Source organism: Mchenga conophoros, linkage group LG8 (genome assembly GCF_057382185.1).
Source record: "Mchenga conophoros isolate Kocher_MC1m ecotype Shallow Benthic linkage group LG8, M_conophoros_male_GT1.1, whole genome shotgun sequence".
NCBI classification, from domain to species: domain Eukaryota; kingdom Metazoa; phylum Chordata; class Actinopteri; order Cichliformes; family Cichlidae; genus Mchenga; species Mchenga conophoros.
Genome location: NC_140533.1, coordinates 5,656,678 through 5,672,876, shown reverse-complemented (window position 1 = coordinate 5,672,876; position 16,199 = coordinate 5,656,678). Strand labels below are relative to the sequence as shown.

Sequence of the window (16,199 nt, the reverse complement as noted above, 5' to 3'; positions counted from 1 at the left end):
CCCCTCAGGCTGGCAACAAGGAAACATGCCTTAGATGCTGCGCGCCACATATGTGTGTATTAATGGCTGACTCAAGCAGAGGCTATTATAAGCAGTAGGTTCCAGTGGACAGCAGCAAGTCAGACACACAGAGAACAGAGCTGTGTGAATGGACAAGGGACACTGAGGGAGGAGAAAGGCCTCGGTTACCTAACTAAACCCTGAAAACATCAACGGCCAGTCTTGCTGAAGGATTAGCTCCTGGTCAGCGCTGTAAGTGAACCAATAATAACACAGATTATAGGTTTGTGCATGCCTGTTGTGTGGTTGCTATAGATATGCACTTCACAAGCTGACTTAACCTCCAATTGTGTGTCAGTCCAAACATGGGGCTAAGCTGGGAATTGGATCTCTGGATCATCAGTTTTAATATGGCTTAGGGGTTTCCTTAATGTGTTTTCCTCAAGTAAAGCAGGAAAAGTAAGGTTATTTAATTTATTTATAAATTATATTACATTATAAATGTGAGGCTCCCTGGCTGCCCCCCTTAGGGTATCCTATGACACTATCCTGGAGGTGACATAGTGCAAGAAAATTCTGTGGCGGCATCATGGCCAGAATATATTTAGCTGTTCTCCATAAACTCACTTTACATGGCAAGTGTGTAGCAAGGCCTCCAAATGCAATCTGTTACCCCAGGACAGTTAACACAGTTATAACAGAAGAACACATTCAAAGCAAATGTGCCTACTATATTGGTCTCAAAGTGTCTTTCAATATAGGGAAGGTACAAGTCAAGTCAAGTCAAGTTTATTTATAGAGCACATTTAAAAACAACCAAGGCTGACCAAAGTGCTGTACAGTAAATACAGATAAAAATACAATAGAACACAATTTCGTAATAACACCTCGCTGATAAAAATAAAATAAAAATATATAAAACAAATAAATTAAACCTTTCTAAAAGCCAATGAAAAGAGGTGAGTTTTAAGAGCGGTTTTAAAAGTTTCTAGGCTTTTGGAGAGTCTGACGTGAGGAGGTAAACTGTTCCACAGTCTGGGTGCAGCCACAGCAAACGCCCTCTCTCCCTTTGTCTTTAATTTATACCTGGGAACATCTAAAAGCATCAGGTCGGCTGACCTCAAAGATCTCCTGGGGCGATAAGTACTAAGGAGTTCTGACAGGTAAGAAGGTGCAGTGCCATTTAAAACCTTAAAAGCCAGCAATAAGATTTTAAAATCAATCCTAAAGGCAACTGGGAGCCAGTGGAGAGAGCAGAGAACCGGAGTGATGTGGTCTCTTTTTTTTGAACCGGTCAACAGGCGAGCGGCAGCGTTCTGCACCAGTTGAAGGCGATGTAGACAGGAACGATCTAGGCCAGCATAGAGGGAATTGCAGTAGTCTAGCCGTGAAGTAATAAAAGCATGGACCACTCTTTCTAGATCGTTCCTGCAAAGGTAAGACTTGACTTTGGCTAAAATCCGCAAATGATAAAAAGATCCCTTAACTACAGAGCTAATTTGTTTATCAAGTTTAAAAGCATTGTCAAAAATAACACCAAGACTCTTAATGGAAGAAGTGCAATCGGAGGTTAGGGGTCCCAAAAAGTCAAGAGAGAAGTTGGGATCTTTAGGAAGCCCAAACACAATGACTTCAGTTTTGCTTTCATTAAGGTGTAAGAAGTTAAGAGTCATCCAAGTCTTAATGTCAGACAAGCAGGAGAGTAGCGGCTGCAAAGAAATTTGTCATTATAGGGTATATACTGATCTGCTTTTCAGCTACAGTTTAGAAGAGACTGCTAACACCACCCTCACATGTGTGCAAAATTATAAGTTGGATCAACAGCTGATTATCTCAGCTTAGTACTAAGACTGGAAGCAGGGTGAAACAGCAAGCTTAGCCCGTCTAAAGGTAGAAATTTAACCTACAAATACGAATGTACAACATTTCTATTTAACATATTAGTTTGTATGTAAAATAACAACAGCAAAATAAATAAATAAAATGAAATAAAATAAAGAGAAAAGAAAATATATGTGGTTTTTCACTTAGTTACTCCAGATATGCTGTTAGGCTTTAACTATTTTTTCAGTGTTTATGGATAATGGTTATCACATTTACGTAACATGTGAAAAATTTCCAGTTGGAGATCAGGAGGGGGTACTGGGAAGGTTTCATCAGAAAGGACATCTGGTATATTTTGAAACCATATATTATACGATATTATATTATAGTTTTTATGAGTACTCTCCCCACACTGACCGGTCTTTTTTCTCTGCTACAGAACATGGGCCTCCCCTCGGTGATAGTGCTGCCCCTGCTGATCGTTGTGGCAGCAGGCATGTACTACATCTACAATGAGATTTTGCACTTCATGTCCAAGTCCTTAGTACGAAACAAAGTGGTGGTGATCACTGATGCTGTGTCTGGGGTGGGGACCGGTAAGGGATCCAACTTGTGTTTTTATTTTTTAATTTTACTTTGATCTGAACTCAACATTTAATGAACATAATCTTCTTTTCCAGAGTGTGCCCGTCTCTTCCACAAGGGTGGGGCCAGACTGATCCTTTGTGGGACTGGCTGGGATAAGCTGGAGTCTCTGTATGACTCTTTGACAACTGATGCTGACCCCAGAGAGGTGAGGAATTTATCAGTTAACTTTTAATATGGCTGTTTCAGTAAAATTAATGTCTGTTATTATGTGCAGGAAGCTTTTGCAATAAGGTGATAACCCTTAGCACACAGCAAAGCCTTCTCCTACTATACCAAAACAAATTACCAAAATAACTGACAGGAATTGACATGTGACACCAACTTGGCTTTTCAAGTTTTACAGTTTTCTTAATTAGCAGAATATCAGGTTTTGTCCTTGTCTTTACCGTAATCCTGCTCACTCACCACCTCACAGGTCACCACTTCCTCTGGAGAACACAATAGCAGGATATCATGTCAGACAGCAAGTAGTGCACCACATGCCTTCTATGTACAAGCCCAAGCACATGGATGTTTATGGGATGAAATCTAGTATATGTATGACACAAAGCTGAAACCTTTCTGCTTAGAGTTATGGTTGCTATCCTTGGAATATCCTTTCTTTTATTAAGGACTGTGTTCTTGATCTTTGAAGACAGAATGGTGACAGAATTACTCAAAAAGCTCAGTTAACCCTCATAACCTCTTTCTAATGCTTTTTAATTTGATATGAAGCCAAGAATAGAATACTAAATTTTGTTAAGTGAAAATGGAGCTAAAAGAAAATCTTAACGCTAATATGAAGCTCGTGATTAGCTTAGCTTAGTAGCCTGTAAACCTCCAAGCAGGAGGAAAACAGCTTCAGTCTATCTAAACATAGCTGTCCATCAGTTACACACGTGTTCAAATTAAACTAACCCTTGTTTATCGACAGACATTTGCCCCAAAGTTGGTAATTCTGGACTTCAGTGATATGGACAGTATGGAGGACGTGATTGCTGAGGTGGTTGAATGTTATGGTTGTGTGGACGTGCTGATCTGCAATAGCAGTATGAAGCTGAAGGCGCCGGTTCAGAGTATCTCCTTGGAACAGGACAGAAATATCATGGATGTTAACTACTTCGGCCCAAGCACTCTAGCCAAAGGTGGGGTTGGCATTCTTAGAAATCCAGTAGCATTTCTTTGAGTTTGTTATTATTAAGATCTTATGAATGATATTTTTAAAAATGCGGCAGGTGTTCTTCCAATGATGATTTCAAGACGATCAGGCCACATTGTGCTGGTCAACAGCATCCAGGGCAGACTGGCTGTTCCATTCAGAAGTTCATGTGAGTTCCCGGCAAAGGTCACTACAACTCTTTAGAAGTACACTTAGCACTGAATAAAAACAAGAGCAGTGAGCAAGATCTTTGCAAGTAATACATTTTTACTTTTTATATGTGATTCCATTTTAAATCATCTTTACCTAATTATTTAAACATATATGGAATTGCTAGTTAATGGTTAGGTATGCCTAGGTACAACCTATGGCGTCAAAGGACAAAACAGGCAACAATTGAACAAAGTATGCTGTATGGTATGTGTGGATTTCTTCCGTGCTTGCCACACTTCTTTTGTGAGTGTATCATTATGCGTGTTTGTGTTCATACCTGTCAGATGCCGCGTCTAAGCATGCGGCGCAGGCTTTCTTTGACTGTCTGCGAGCTGAAGTGGAAGAGTATGGAATAATTGTCAGCACCATCAGTCATACCTTCATCAATGCTTCTGAACCGCCGCCTGTAGAGGAACCTGTTCCCAAACCAAACCCCGTAGCTGAATGTGAGTAAAACAGTAGCAATGAAGCATTAAGGTGACTGAATGGTTCATGGAATGAATGCATGAAATGTTCCTGTTATTGTGGTGCATAGGCAAAACTAAACAAATCTGTCCTCTCGCAGTTATTGCCAGACAGCTCACCCACGGTGTGCGCCCGTCGGTCCTGGCCAATGAAATAATGCAAACCGTGAACAGGAAGAGGAAGGAGGTTCTGCTGGTCCACCCCATCCCCAGGGTGGCTCTCCATCTGCGCTCCCTCTTCCCCCCCTTCCTCTTCGCTGTGCTGGCTGCTGGAGTGAAAGAGTCAGTGTTGGCTGAGCAGATGCAGTAGAAGAAAGGCTAGTGTGTGCGAGAAAGAGATGAGCAGTAAAGCTCACTTATTTTTTTGGGGGGGGGGGGGATATGCCAATTAAGTAAATGTATTAAGGACTATATCCTGAGGATTCCAGATGGGTTTGTAATAATAATGCTGAACAGATTGTTAATAATGACCAGTAAAGCACCTTAAGATGCAACGATAGAGGCCTTAAAGGTGCTTTTTGGAATTACCCTCTGCAGAAATGAATGACTATCACCAGGGGGCAGTGTTTTACCTGTGGCTGTATAGAGATACGTGCTGCTGTTTAACCTTTTAAAGTATGAACCTTGAAACAATTACCAGAAAATTCTCGTTTTTGGGGGGGAAATGGAGTTTTTATTGGAGCTCCTGACATATAAGTTTTAATTTGTATCATATTTGCTACATACAACATTTTTTTGTCATAATTTATTGCTTAAAAACATATTGTGCAATTTATTGTTTAAGTTTTTCAGAGGAGTGGTGTCATCACACTGATGATGAAGAAGTTTAAAAAACTCACAAAACCTCTTGTACTAAATATGATACCTTAGGAGCTAAAGGGTTAACTTGTAATATTTCTTTTTTCTGCCACTTTAATTCTTTGTCCTATAAATAATGGCTACATTAACTTACTGCACCATCTAGTGGTACAACTGATCTTACACAAAAGTACTACAAGCCCCTTCAGTTTCAAATGATAATGCTCAACACAACTCATCAATCCATTTTTGTTTTTAACTTTCTGAAAAATAGGACTTTCTAAATGAATGAATTCATAATAGTTGCTTTTAGACACAGGATGTTTTTGCCCATTTGTGGCAGAGGAAACAAGGTGTGAACCCATTAATCTCATAAAGCTTGAAAGGCTAACATGATAGCATTTAATTAGAAAGCCAACAAGCTGATTTTTGATAAGATATAGTCTCTCTCGCATCTCCACCAGCAAGCATCCAGCTCTTTGTCTTCACTGCTCAACAGCTTGTGATGAAAATGAAATTATATCAAATCAAATCACTGACCTGGGATGACCTCAAATGTTCCTCATTTATTGTAATTATACGGGTTGTGCTTTTTCACCGTATCTTATGTTGCCTGCCTGTTTATTCCTCTTAATTTAGACATTAAATTTCATGTATAGATTAGATTAGAGTGAAACTGTACTGATGCCTGCAGGGAAATGGATCTGATTAAGTGCAAGTCAAGCAGGAAGCGCTTTTGATGATTACAAAACCAAGAGAAAATGGAATAATTGCAATAAATATTAGTCTTAGCTCACCATGTTTCCTGTCTTGTATCTTGCACATTGGCTATCTCATCCTATTAGCAGATAAGCCCTTCTCCAGAAATGAGTCTTCCCATAAGAAAATATAATGCATGATGGTGGTGTTCATGAGCTACACACACAAAATTCATGAAATGATAGAAGAGTAAAGCGATTTTCATCATATAACCTATTTCATTTTATTATTTTTCTTTTTCATGCAGTCATGGTAACAGGTAATTACACTGATCATTAATATATCTTTAGAAAATGCCACCAGACCGTATTCTCATGGAAGGGCTGGTCCTTGGGCCTGACTTTTGTTTCCTTCTTTCAGGTCCTAATTCAGTGCTCCTCCCATTTCCTAAAGGAAATGAGTTCACTTTGTTGGGAGTCTAAATAAACTGTTTTCCTCCCAACATCTCTCTCTCTTTCTCTCTCTTTCTCTCTTTTTTGAGGTGCTATCAGTACAAGTGGACTTAGTTGAATTATTATTTTGTCGATCTCTCTGCTTGTTGTGTTGTGAATGAACTGGGAATAATAAATGGGAGCTGATATACACTTTTTGGTAAAATATTATCATGTTTATAGCTACAAATCAAATCTGGGAGACTCCGCGTTGCTGCAAGAAAGATGTGCATCCAAGAAGAACTGAGCGGGTTATTAATGCATTATATGGGTCTAAGGATGATTGTTGCCAGTTAGCTTTTTGATTCATGATATATAGAAGTGGTCTGGACCCACAAGCCCATAATGCCGATTCTGCTAACTTCAATACACAGACCTGCCAGAACCTAACAGTAAGTAATGTTTTGTGTTCTTCTGCACACTGTTCAGGTCAGGTTTACATGGAGTAATAGTTTGATGTAAAGTGGCTGTAAATTTAAGAGTAACTTTATATGTTCTTCAGTTCAGTCTGTCATTTGATTACTTTGACACCCCCCTCCAAAAAATCTTTAATTCCTGGACTTTGTTTAAATATTACCTTTAAAATTCTTGTTATTACTGATATTTTGTTCCTAATTATTTGTACCTGCTTGGTATTCTTTCTTATTTGAATTTAATGTGAACTGGTGTTGTGCTGCTGGAATCATAATTTCCCTGAGGGACCCTCCCCAAAGGATTAATAAAGTTCTATTCTATTCTATTCTATTCTATTCTATTCTATTCTATTCTATTCTATTCGTCTTTGAAAATGCACATCTGACACCTGGCCCCTTCAACAATGTCTTTACAACATAACTATAACATTTACTTATGAGTCATGGAAGCATTACGTTATATGAGAAAGATGCGTAAGTGGGCACATGTATGTAAAAGTCAAACTATAAATGAATGTATTTCCCTGTGCATCCTCCAGGTGGCAGCAGCTCATAGTTATTATGAAACCACCACATGACTGGCGATGAGCCTCCTTTCATAGTTCTTATCCAAGGGAAAAATCGCCCCAGCATTTATTCTGATGAAATATTAACTCCCTCTGTTAATTTCTGACTTATGAAATGTATAATGTATAATAAATAGACACAAATTCATAAGCTGTGACCTATTTTTCATCAATTTTGTTTTTTGTCACGTCTCACTATGCCACCTCTCCTCCACTGTTGCAACAACTGTTTTTGCTGTGCAATAGAAAATAAGAAAACCAAAACCAAACAAAAAATCCCACAAAAAACAAGAAACCATATGAATTCCAGTTTGTTAATAACACTGGTTATTCCCTTTAAAAACTGCTGCATGACAAAGACCTTTTTCATGATGTTTACACAGATGTCTTACGTCTAATTACATGCCGCTCTTGGATTTATTGCTCTCATCACTTCAGGGCTGCAGGACACGAGCTGCTAGAATGCTTTGGGATCAATATTCACCCATGTGCTTGGAACATTTGGCACATTATATCAGAGACAACACGTCATACAGGATGTCCAGTTCTTCTTGTTACAACCGTGACGTTAATGAGGAGTAAATCCAGCAGATCTGGTCGAAGCAATGTGTGTGTGGGAGGAAGGGAGAGAATATGTGCACCAAGTCCAGCTGGTATGCGTGAGTCTGTCCTCCAGGTCACTCTCCTCTGGGGAGTTCCACATTTTTTTGTCTCCGGGGCCTCCGGACAGGAATGCCCCTTCAGTGTTCACATGAATAAATGCAGCCCTGACACATTTCCACATGTCACACAGGAAGGATTTCTTTAAGGCACTCAGCTGGAGTCACCAAATTGGCATTTGGATCAGACACATTTACATACGTCACATATGTCATGTATGTTGCATTGAGTGCAAAAGAGGCCAGCTCTTACATATGAATAATTGTTTAACAAGAGTTTCCTGGGAAGACTGCGAGCACGCTGCATTATATCAGCCATAAAATTGTCACATTCATTTCTGCTTAAAGGTTGCTCAAATGGAAAAGCATCAAGGTGCACGGGGCTATCTGTGAATGATCTAAGCCTAATAGTTTCTCTCAATCATCTGTCTGGGCTGGGTGAGCAATATGTTGATAAGACCCAAACAACACGGCGGGGATGATTGACCTGAAGCGATATTCAGAGAGATGCATCCTGTATGCAAGCCATGACTTATATATGAGAATCACCTCACAATGACGTCTGCTGCTCAGAAATGCTCTTTCCATGAGCGGGGTGATCACCCTTATCAATTTTTTAAAGCCCGGGTTATTGACACTGTCCTGACTTATGGAGGTTATGCAGAGGCCATGGTAATGATTCCCTAAGCTTTCACATACAACACCAGAGGGGCTGGCTCTTACTCTAAAATATTGGATGATAGCAGATTTTACTGGGCCATTGAGCATTACTGTAATGTCTTCTTTGTCCATCTGGATATTTATATTCTCCTCTGTGACATGCAAAACAAGACATATTGCAGAAAAAGGGTCAAAAATGACCAGTGAGCGTGCATGCTTTTCAATATCGATTCAGTATTATTATTTACAGGATGCTGAACGGATTTTCCTCAGCTGAAGTAAAAGCTGCACAAAGAAGACTCAGACACCACAATCAACTAGCTTTTTATTTGGCTTTGCATTTACTTGGATAGTTTTAATCTTTCATTAATGACGAACTTTACAAATAATGGCGTAAGTCCAGCTGTGACAGCCATACATCAATTAGTGTAACATACATCTGCACAAAAAGCTGTTAATGAATTGCTAGTTTGCAGCATCAGTTCTTTGCAAGCACTCATTTCTCCTAAACACCCCTGGAGTTGACCCACCACCAAGAGAAGATATTAGCTCTTAAGGGAATGTGAACAGCCATCAGTCTGAATAGATTATCTATAGGAGGCAGTTAATGTTAATATGGTATAATAGAGTGGCAACACTACTACCACAAATGTGCAGGTGTCATAGGCGTGTATACTGGAAGTAGATTGTCAAAAATCCATCCGCTTATCCTTTTCAGGGTTGCTGGAGCCTATCGCAGCTGTCTTAGAGGCAGGGGTACACCCTGGACAGGTTGCCAGTCTGTCGCAGGGCTAACACATAGACAACCAATTTAGAGTTTCCAATTAACTTATTTTCCCACTAAGTGCATGTCTTTGGGAGGAAGCCAGAGCTCCCGGAGAGAACCCACACAAACTCCACACAGAAAGATCCCAGCCTGATGGTGGAATTGAACTCAGGACCTTCTTGCTATGAGGCAACAGTGCTAACCACCGTGTTATCAAAAACAACAAAAAGCAATTATGACAGTCAGCTCACACAGAGGCTATTTTGAGCAGATGTATATAGTGAAGTTTGGCATGTGACATCACGTCCAACAACTTATGTTGTTTAAAGGAAATTATCGCTGCTGTTTCTTTCCTCACAGTGCCTATATTCTGCTGTTGGGTGCAGCAATCACCCCCAACTATTTATCTGATACAGCAGCATCAAATAAATAGTAGGGAGATAAATAGTTGTATTAGCTATAAGTAATTAGAATTTTTAAAGTCACCAGTATCTATTTCAAACATTTGATCATTTTACATTTTTTATATTTATAGTTTTATTTTCACTACTCTCCTCATATCCATCTCATCCTTTTCCTCTTCACCTAAAACCCTCTCTCCTGAAGTTTGGATTTTAACTAATCCTACAGAAAGACGATTATTTATTCTTGATATTCTCACAATTCGTTATTGACAGCAGATAAGAAATATTCTACCCACTGTGGACAGCTGACAAGAGCGGCAAAACAAGATAACATTATAAGCTAACAGAATGCCAGCTAATTTTAGACTGCAGTGTCCTAAAGGGCCAAGTTACTTTCAGGAAATCATATTTATTTATTTGTATATCTACTAATCTAATAATGTAATAAAATAATCCTCATGTAAAAAAAATAAGTAATTCAAATACTGGTTAAGTATTTGAATTGTGAAAATCTATTGTGAAAATCTATTGTAATCAAAAGATAGACTGCTAAGCTAGCGTAGTTAGGCTTTGGGTAGCTAAGAAAGACTAGAACGAAAACTGGGGGGAAAATCTACTCTTTGATTTATTCAATATAATAAACTCCTCTATAAAGATAAAGAGATAAGCATTCAAACAGATGTTTACATTTTGTCAAACAAGAAAAAAAATAGTAAAATAGCTTTAGCTACACTTTTGAAGTCTCAGCAATAACTAGCTAAGCTAATGTGCAGATGCTACATTTAGGTTTAGAAACAGTAGCTGGTGAAAATCTTTGTAAAATGGATTTTTACAGCCTACTTAAAACATGTTTTAACTAACTGCAAACAACTAATTATGTAATCTGTTTGTTCCAAACATTTTAGATAAAAAAATAACAGCTGTATAGCCAGATGATTCAGAATATAACATAATGTGTTGATTTATAATTATTTAATTTTTTTTGTCACTTTGTTTTGTTCATACATGCAGTTGCCATTAGGCCTATTATAATTCAGGGGCATTTGCAGGACTTTTTTTTTTTTTTTACATTGGCTGGTACCAAGAGAGAAACATTAACATATTAGGGGCCAACAAGAAATGAGAAATAATTACAGAGTGCAACACATTTTACTGCACAAGAGTTTAAACTTTAATCTGTATTCGTTTCAAGTGTGTTTACAATGCAGGTTTTGGTTTAAGTACTCCATAATGCATCGAAGCAACAAAAACGACTATTTTTTCAAAAGACAGTGAAAAGCAGTAGGACAATTAAAACTACAACGCAGGGTGGCAATTTCAGAATATAAATACACTAAATAGCATCTGCTGAAAAATAAATAAAGCTACACCTATAACCTTCAAAGACTTCAAAGAAAAGATGAATTTACCAACCAACTAACAAACTCTATTTATTGTTTAAACCTGATTGAGCTCTAATAAACATCTGTTTGTGTAATATTTGGTTCCAAATGGAGAATTAAATTCACACAAAGGGGAAGACTTTGGACAGAAGCAACCAGTCATCCTAAGCAAACTACACAGGATTAAACTATTCTTTCAAGGCATTATCACAGCATCACGTCATGTTGATAAGGGATTTCTTTAGTCATAGAAGTCTTCCTAATCCCTCAGTCTTGTTTGGTTTAAAGATTACACATATTTAATCTTAAAGCGAAAGTTTGCCTTAATCTCCCATAAATCCCAGCAAGCGCTACTTCCCACATATCCGTGCACTTCAGAAACAAGTTTCTCACAGACGCAGGGTTTTTTGCAAGAATACGGCCAAGCTGCTAGTTACAGATTAGGGATTTTTAATGTTTAATCCTTCGATTTTCTTGCTTTTGAGACAGAAAAGTATTATAATGTTTCTCATGACCCTCAAATCAAGAGGGAGCGCAGATATAATTATGTTACCAGAGAGATTTGAATCAGCATTACAGCTGGCCAGGCGAAAGCCTTCAGTCCTAATCCAGAGTCTTTGTTCTGAAAATAGATTTGGGTTAATTTGACAAGTGCAGAGTTTATGGTTTCTTTTTAAAGTTTAATTGTGACCATCGGTAACAGTTCTCTTAACGATCCCACTCAAAACTAACTGAAGATGTTAATAAAGTTCGAGTGTCTCTATTGATTGTCTGTCTATTATCAGTCAATGTATTGGGTAGTAACTCAATGTTCAATGTCAGGCGCTGCCACTGCCTTGGCTTTATTGCTGTCCTTGTAAATAATCTACTCTTTTCGATTGCACGGACAAAAAAATGGACTGTGTTTGTAACCTAAGCCCGTTAGTCTTTATCAGTGTGCAGGGCTCATGAAAAAAGTATTTGAAAAGGTGCTACAGGGGTAAGATTAGAGTAGGAATGGCTGTCTCAAGACTGAAGAGTTCATGCAAGACTGTAAATTAAAAGTTTGAGGAATTTGAAATGAAAAATTTCTTACATATAACAAAGAATTCTTTGAGATTCTATTTCTACTTTTGAACAGATTACTGTTCATGGAAATGATGCAGGAATAACGCTCCTAATTCTAGGCAATCAGAATGTAATTTCTGTCATGATGAGAGGGTAGGGACTTTAAATGTAGGGAATTTGGCTGATAAAAGGTGAGAGCTGGTTGATATGATGAGAAGACGCTGAGATTTTTGTTGGAAGTGACCAGTAGGGACAAGTAACAGAGGTAAGACTGAGAGGGTTTGTGTGCAGAGGAGGGATTGTGGATGCAATGGACAAAGGATGTTGAATAGAGAGCTGCCAGGCAGGAGGAAAAGAAGAAGACCTCAGGGAGTAATCATGGATGTAGTGAGAGAGGACATGCAGAGGGTTGGTGTGGCAGAAGAGGATGTTAGGGATAGGCTGAGATGGAGACAGATGATCCTCTGTGGCGAACCCTCAAAGGACAAGCCAAAAGAAGCGTTGGCGTCTTAGGCCTGTGAATAGGGTCTGAGGTGATAACTGGTTTCTGCAAAAATATCCCTTGTACGGTGGTTCAATTCAATTTCACATCAACAGTCACATAAAGGTGCGTATATTATAAGGATGAGACAAAAGGCACAGTTTTAGAGATCCAGACATTAATAACAGCGTATGGTTAACTGCAGAGTACAAACACAGTGAAGAATCCTCCAGCAGCCTAGACCTATTGCTCCATAACTAAGGGAGGATTCAGGGTCACCTGATCCAGCCTAATGCTTCATCAAAAATAACAGTTTTAAGCCTAATCTTAAAAAGAGAGAGGGGGTGTCTGTTTTCTACAAGCAAACTGAAAACTGGTTTCACAGAAGAGGGTGTTTTATTATCCTAGGAACCACAAGTAGGCCCACAGAGAGTGAAGTGCTCTTTTAGGGTGATATGGTTATATGAGGTCTTTAAGAACAGATGGCGTCTGATTATTCAAGACCTTATATGAAGGATTTTACATTTGTTTCTGGATTCAATCAAGAGAAGCCAATATGGGAGAAATATGCTGTCTTATTCTAGTATTTTGCAGTATTTTGGACTATATGAAGGCGTTTTTAGGACAGCCTGTTAATGAATTACAATAGTCCAACCTAGAAATAATAAATGCAGGAAATAGTTTGTCAGCATCACTTTGAGATACTGAAGTTTAAAAACAGGGGTGCCTCTAGAAATAAATATAATTTAACGCACTGCACAAGTAAAGATTTCACCAAAGCTGCAGTCTGCAACATGATACCAGCATTTATGCACCTCGGCCAACTTGCTGAGCGGCAGCGTATTGGGTTCTGATGAGCCATCCATCTTTGTGCATATTGTATGAGAGCTATGGGAATCTAAATGCAACAATATTGACACTGTGCAATTAGAGTGGGGTCATTAGGGCTGCTTGCTGTTCACAGGGAGAAAAGCAAGAGCTGCATCACAGGAATCCTGTCAGGATGGGAGATGGAAAACACAAACACACACCAAAAAACTTGGACACACACACACACACACACAAACAAACAGTCCTAACTCTACCCGCCCCCACCATCACACACACACATGCACCCTCACCCGCTTGTCCGCTCGTCATCTAAATTAGAGCAGGGTGATGATGGGAGGAGGTGGTGGCTAATGAAACAGAAGGGGCATCGGGCAAGCAGGACTTCTAAAGTCTGTCATCTCTGGATGCTTTGACCCCGGCTCAGCGCTTCATCTTTCCAGCCTCACTGGGCCACCAAAATCTGACCCAGCAAGACATGGAGAGAGCCACAAGCTTTTCAAAGGACCTGATTGGAGAGAGCGGGAGAAAAACAAAAGCTTGTGTGCGTGCTGCAGCGTAGCGATCACTATCCAGAGGATTATATCTTTGTTCCTCTTGAATCACTTACAATAACCCTACATAAGCTATGTTAGAGGAGAAGACACACTTGTGCACACACATCCTTACTTTAATTTCAACATGTGGTGTTCGGTCTCAAGCTCTACATGCACTTTAATCCCCCTTTAGTCTGTTGTCATGTGTGCTGTTTTCACATGGTAATCATTTACTATGAAAATCACTCCTTTTCATCAAACACTTAGAAGCCTAGCATACAGCTATCAGCTATAGCTTAATATATATATAAAATACATTTATTAAAAAGGGGAAATCCCTTACAGAGACCTAAACATTTTTATAACAGGCTGAAAGTAAAGCTGGCCATTTTAACTTGAGAATTCATAGAGATTCACTCACTTTTGGTGTCGGCCTCAAGGGATCATCCAAGGACTGCAGTTTTTGGGATTTTGCAGTTTCAATTTTTACTATAAAATTAATCCTTCCGCCAGCCTAGTGCAATGCTAGAGCTTAATATTAGCAGTAAAGCAAAATAACATTGTATAACAAGTCGTTACCCCCGTGTTGTTTGAACAGATGAGGACAGGGCTTTATGGCATTGACATATTTGTATTGCCTTTAGCCACATTACATTCCCTCACTGGTCTTTGTTTAAACTTTTCTGGTCTCTTTTTCATTTCCCTTTGCTTTGGTGTTAGCAGAAACTGACAGCCTAAACAGGCCTAAAGGATGGTCAGTCTAGGGGTTGAAAAGAAAGACACTGACAGAAAGAGGGGGACCGGAGTGAAAATAGGGATAATGTGGGAGAAAGAGTGAAGGCATGCATGGATGCAGACAAAAACAGCAGGAAAAATCCTAATTGTCTGTTAAGAAGACTTTTGTTCCGTTATGTGGGGCTGACAGCATTTTCTTTATGTACCCAGTAAAAGGTCCAGTGTGAATGTGTGTGGAGAGAGCGAGAGAGGGTGTGTGTGTGGCTTTTACATGGCTGCTAACAAGTCTCGGATCACTGGTTATGAAAAGAGCTGCTGGTACCCGTTGTGTTTCTGCCGATGGAACTCTACCCCTTGATTGGCTGGCGGGAGCTATGCTGCTGCTGCAGGCAGGAAGGGTTATTTTGAATTAGTGAATGAAGGCCATGCGAGCTGTTGGGTAATCTTTGTGGTGAGCTACTGGGTGCCGGTGGAGCAAAGAACATGACTTTCTTCAGTGTATATGTGTTTCATTACTCTATTATAATTAATATATGTTATCTTAAAATAAATTAATCCAGGTTAAGATGGGGGACAGAGCTTCATTGTAAAATTAGAATACAAACTGCAGTAGATACATTATTGACATTAGGTTCACTAAGTTATATCAGGCATCTTTATGTGCTTCAAGCAAAACTCGTTGACCTGTTGGAGCTAATGTTTGTTGAATAAAGTTACAACAAAGTAAGATGGGTGAACTGACAGATTTGGGATTGGAAGAAAAACAGTGAAAACAAGTAAATGGCAGATGCTACATTAGTGGATTACTGGCTGCTGTGTTAGCATTAGGAGATAGAGTTACAACTTGTTAGAGTACATATTACATTTTCTTTTTAGAGGAAATATCTTTGTGCAAACCATTATGCTGCAATCATATCAGTTTGCATTTTTACTGGTCATGCTGCTGTCAAGCAGAACAATCAGTTGTTTTTCACAGTTAGATTTCTGCTATCAGATCACTATTTGGCTGATCACTGATCAAGACTGGTTAACTGATTTCTGTCTCTGACGTACTGATTCGTTCATCTTTTATAAATGTTACTCAACCAAATACATCAAGTCCTGGAAATTTCTTGGTGATAAGGAATTGCCCCCCACAAAAACAACTAATTGCATCTATGCAAAATTAGCAATGATCTTCAAATCAGTTTGGTGTTTAACGTATAACACAACTCACAGATTTACTTCCCTACAAGTTCCTTCAGTTCCCCAAACTCCCACTGGTGGTCAGACACATTGTACATGAGTCAATGTGCATGGCAGAAGCATGAGCACAGGGGACAGAGAAGGACTTGTACTCAATGAAAATTGAACCAAATTTAAATCTCTCTTGTTTGTTTTTGAAGAGGACATTCCTTTTTGAACTTTTTTATTTGATTACACTTTTGTTATGAAACAGGAGAAATCA

General features: G+C 39.0%; 1 protein-coding gene across 2 annotated transcripts; it reads left to right on the top strand.

Annotated features, from left to right (window-relative positions):
• Positions 1-16: 16 nt before the first annotated feature.
• dhrs7cb (dehydrogenase/reductase (SDR family) member 7Cb) lies at positions 17-6,572 on the top strand. Of its 2 annotated transcripts, none has more exons than XM_085283712.1 (7): positions 17-252; positions 2,264-2,420; positions 2,505-2,617; positions 3,386-3,596; positions 3,687-3,779; positions 4,108-4,269; positions 4,389-6,571. In XM_085283712.1, exons 2-7 carry the CDS (start codon positions 2,267-2,269, stop codon positions 4,595-4,597), a joined length of 942 nt encoding a protein of 313 aa, XP_085139838.1. In that variant the 5' UTR covers positions 17-252; positions 2,264-2,266; the 3' UTR covers positions 4,598-6,571. The 2 variants fall into 2 exon arrangements, with proteins under 2 accessions (XP_085139838.1, XP_085139837.1); XM_085283711.1 differs by lacking the exon at positions 17-252 and adding an exon at positions 772-2,172 and having other exon boundaries at positions 4,389-6,572.
• The last annotated feature ends 9,627 nt before the right edge of the window (positions 6,573-16,199 follow it).